This window comes from Nanorana parkeri, unplaced genomic scaffold (assembly GCF_000935625.1).
Source record: "Nanorana parkeri isolate BGI_ZX_2015 unplaced genomic scaffold, ASM93562v1 scaffold2778, whole genome shotgun sequence".
Classification (NCBI taxonomy): Eukaryota; Metazoa; Chordata; class Amphibia; order Anura; family Dicroglossidae; genus Nanorana; species Nanorana parkeri.
In genome coordinates, this window is record NW_017309046.1 from 103,077 (window position 1) to 106,879 (window position 3,803).

The window sequence follows — 3,803 nt, forward strand, 5'->3', positions numbered from 1 at the left end:
GCAGAAGCGATCTGGCGACAGGTAAGTCGCCAGGATCGCTTCTGTTGTAAAGCCGACAGTCGGCTCTACAAGTTTAAAAAGTCACCGGGAGTCTGTTTAAACAGCCCCGATGCTGGCGACGTACACTGTACGTCGTCAGTCAAGAAGGGGTTAAAATACAAACAAATAGTTATGATAGTTGTGCTTCTAGATCCTGTACAAAATAGTTTGTTCTTCATCTGCATGCAGTTTAATTGCACAACTGAACCATGTGTTCCATGGGGTTCATGGCTCCTTCCTCGGCTCTACAGTCCATTTCCAAAGTTTTTTTCTATGGTTTGGATAGTGTGGGGGAATGTTAGAAACGCTGTTTTTTTTTCTTTTTATTATTACCCCAGATGCCGCCATACTAGCTGTCCCTGTGACACCAAGACAAGAAATTACGAAAATTAATGTCACCAGCACAGAAAAATGCAGCACTAAGTTTGATCCCTTTCCACCCTGTCTATGCTATTTCAGGGCTGAATTAAACCATTTGTGTTCAGGTTTAGATTAACAACTTTGCTACACACACAAAAAAAAAAAAATCTACTTGACCTCCCATTACCCTGTTAGTTGTGGTCTAAAGTACATTTGCTGATAGAAATAGCAAAAAATCCCAGCGTTTACCTTAACCTTTGCATTGACCAAACACTGAAGATCTCCAGGAAAATCAGCATTCCTTATGTCTACGTCAAGAGGGGACACATATATTTTCTGATTCTTCAGATCAAAAAATTGGACTTCAGTCAAACCCACAAAATCGGGATTTCCCCAATTGGATAAGATTTCCACTGTAATATATATTACATCTTTTATGGAGGGCTGGAAATTAGAAATAAAATGTAAAAAAAAACAAAAAAAACAAAACAGTAAAGACAAAGCATTTTTTTTTACATTTGACACAGCCAAGCAATTAGGTGAGTTTCTATAAAAAATATAATTCTGTATGTTCATATTGGAAAGATTAGGTATAACTAGTTAACACATTTATCCAATTTTCTGCATTTGGATAATATACGAACAGAGAAAATGTCACTTGTTATAGGAGCGCAGATTTCTATTGCTAGATAGCACTTTTTCAGTGCCTGATACTAAGGATACACCGATACCAGTTTTTCAGTATCAAGTACCGAGCCGGGAAGCCAGGCAGCATGTAAAGATTTGCCGCCTGGCTTCCTGATTTGCCTGGGCGCAGTCTCCATGCTCTCTCATCACCAGGTGACGAGGAAGCATGTTATCGGCTTTCTGGCCAATCGGGAAGGCAGGGGAAGGGTAATGACTCACCTCCTGGCTTCCTGATTGGCCAGCTTCCCAACCAATCAGGAAGCTGGACAGCGAATCATTACACGACACCCGGCTTCTCAATTGGCACGGAAGCCTGCTCAATGCAGGAGTCGGCTTCCCAGCCAATCAGGAAGCCAGGAGGCGAGTCATTACCCGCCCCCCTGGCTTCCTGATTGGTCAGGAAGCCAGCTCCATGCTCCCTGGTGACGAGGGAGCATGGAGCCGCCTTCCTGGCCAATCGGAAAGCCGGGCGCCATGTAATGAGTCGCCGCCCAGCTTGCCGATACCGGAAGTTCTGGTATCGGGATAGGCATTGGGAGCATTTGGGTGAGTACAAGCCCAAATACTCGGTATCGGCACTAATACTAGTATCGGTATTTGTGCGTCTCTACCCGATACCCTCACATACATTTTGGTATGATGTGCTTAAGTCCTTTACTACTTTTTCTAATTGAGAGCACTGTTCATGCCTATGCCACCTATTACTGTTAACTAGCCAATTACGGATAACCTAATTCTTATTGGGACAGAAAGCCTACCCATCACACGTAGACTTAGAGTAGTGCTTACAATGCTGCTTCAGGCATTGGATGTCTTGACTGTGAGCATGGCATTATGACATCTGAAGACTACCAAAGGATTCTGGGGTGCAATGTGGGGCCCAGTGTCAGAAAGTTGGGTCTCTGTCTTACAGCAAGACATTGACCCAAAGCACACGTCAAAAAGCACCCAGAAATGGTTTCAGACAAAGCGCTGGAGAGTACTGGACTGGCCAGCAATGAATCCAGATCTGAATCCCATAGAGCATCTGTGGAGAGATCTCAAAACAGCAATTGGGAAAAGGAACCCTTCCAATCCGAGAGACCTGGAGCAGTTGGCGAAAGATGAGTGGTCCAAAATTCCTCTAGAGGTGTAAGAAACTCATTGATGAAAAAAATAACTGAAATCAATTGCTTCCTGTAACCAAGGGCTGTGCTACCAAATATTAAATTGAGGGTGCCAATAATTTTGTCCAGTCCATTTTTGGAATGTCAGTGTCAGATTTGGCTTTTTTTTTTCTCTCCACGTTTTTGTCTCATACCAATGCAAACAAAAGAAATAAACATGAGAATGACTAAACATTTGCAATTGCAACAAATTTTCTGCGCAAAGTGGTGCTTTATCTCTCAAATGCAGGGGTGCCAATATTTTTGGCTATGACTGTATGTAAACCCAAGATCTTTCTTTTTTTCAGCATGTTGGCATCATGCCTCAATAAATATACAGTTTTCTTAAGCAAAATTATTGTAGACTCTGTTGCAAGCTCCTTCAGTTGGCCACTGTGCTGCCTATCCTAGACCTAATAACCTTCCCATTGGCCAAATGAAGAAGCACGCATGGCAGGCCGACAATACTGCTGCAATCTGCGAGGCAGCGCTTAGTGTTGTCAGCCTGCAACAGGAAGTGCCGCTACTGGCAGGTTCTCAAGGCAAGAAACTTTGCAACAGATTCACAAAAAATGGTTTGCTTAGGAAAATTGTATACAGTAAGACATAACTGCCAAACTTTCTAAAACAAAGATTTTTGGTTTACATACATTTTATTTTAATGGACATTACAACTACTCAAAGATATGCTTTTTCTTACCAAAGCAATAACCCCACTGGCATACTGTATGCCGTTTTTTTGAAATGATAACTGAATTTGCCTACCTTTGGATCCTGACTGCATGTGGATTTGTCATCAACATTTTTTATCATTTTCAGCAATTTCTTCTGTTGGCTAAGAAGAAGAAGAAAAAAAAAGAAGAGCTTTGTAGCAGTCCAGATGGCACCACACACTAATAGATTCACGTGAGCTTTAAAAAAAGACAGCATGCAAAATCTCAAAACAATTGTATACTTATGACTTGCATAATATTGTACTGCTTGCCTAATGCAACATTCAGAATGTTGGGGGCTATTACCACTTTCAGTTAGCTACTGGAACTAAATTTCAGTTCAGAGTGGTTTCTGCATAATAAGACTTTCGCTTTGTTACTGTGGGGTGCAATATGCAAAGAAAGTCCATTCCCATAGTTCCCAAACCCTTCGAAAGCTATCCATACACTGCGAGTTGGTTCTCATTTAGCCCTGCTGTCTGAACAAAAAAAAAAACCTCTCAATCCCCTATCTACGCTATTATCCTCCCCACCGGTGAATTGCACTCTGACAGCAGTGTGTGTGCCCCTGTTAGATTTTTTCGTGCCCGATAGACTTCTGACAAAAATTTTAAACAGATTTAGAATTGCAGTAAATAATATCTCACACATAAAAAAAAATGGCTGTCAGAATGAAGTCATACAAGAATCACTAAGTTGACAGCCAGCTACTTTTATCAGACAGAACAATAGGAAAGCAATAGGAAACAATCTGACTTAACAATAAAAAAAAAACCTGCTTGGAAAAAAACAATGAGTCAAATTAAAATAGAATAAACATTCTGCCAAGATGGCCGCGGGCAGACGTGCACGTTTGAGA

General features: G+C 41.4%; 1 protein-coding gene across 1 annotated transcript in view; it reads right to left on the reverse strand.

The window, feature by feature from the left end:
• Positions 1-3,142, reverse strand: part of LOC108802291 (protein KIAA0556-like) — a gene marked incomplete at its 5' end in the record, with an annotated part of 45,245 nt that extends 42,103 nt beyond the window's left edge. The window contains 2 exons of the mRNA XM_018574158.1: positions 649-843; positions 2,997-3,142. Of these exons, the coding sequence (XP_018429660.1) occupies positions 649-843; positions 2,997-3,142 (341 nt within the window). The remainder of the gene's footprint in view (positions 1-648; positions 844-2,996) is intronic.
• Between the last annotated feature and the right edge of the window lie 661 nt (positions 3,143-3,803).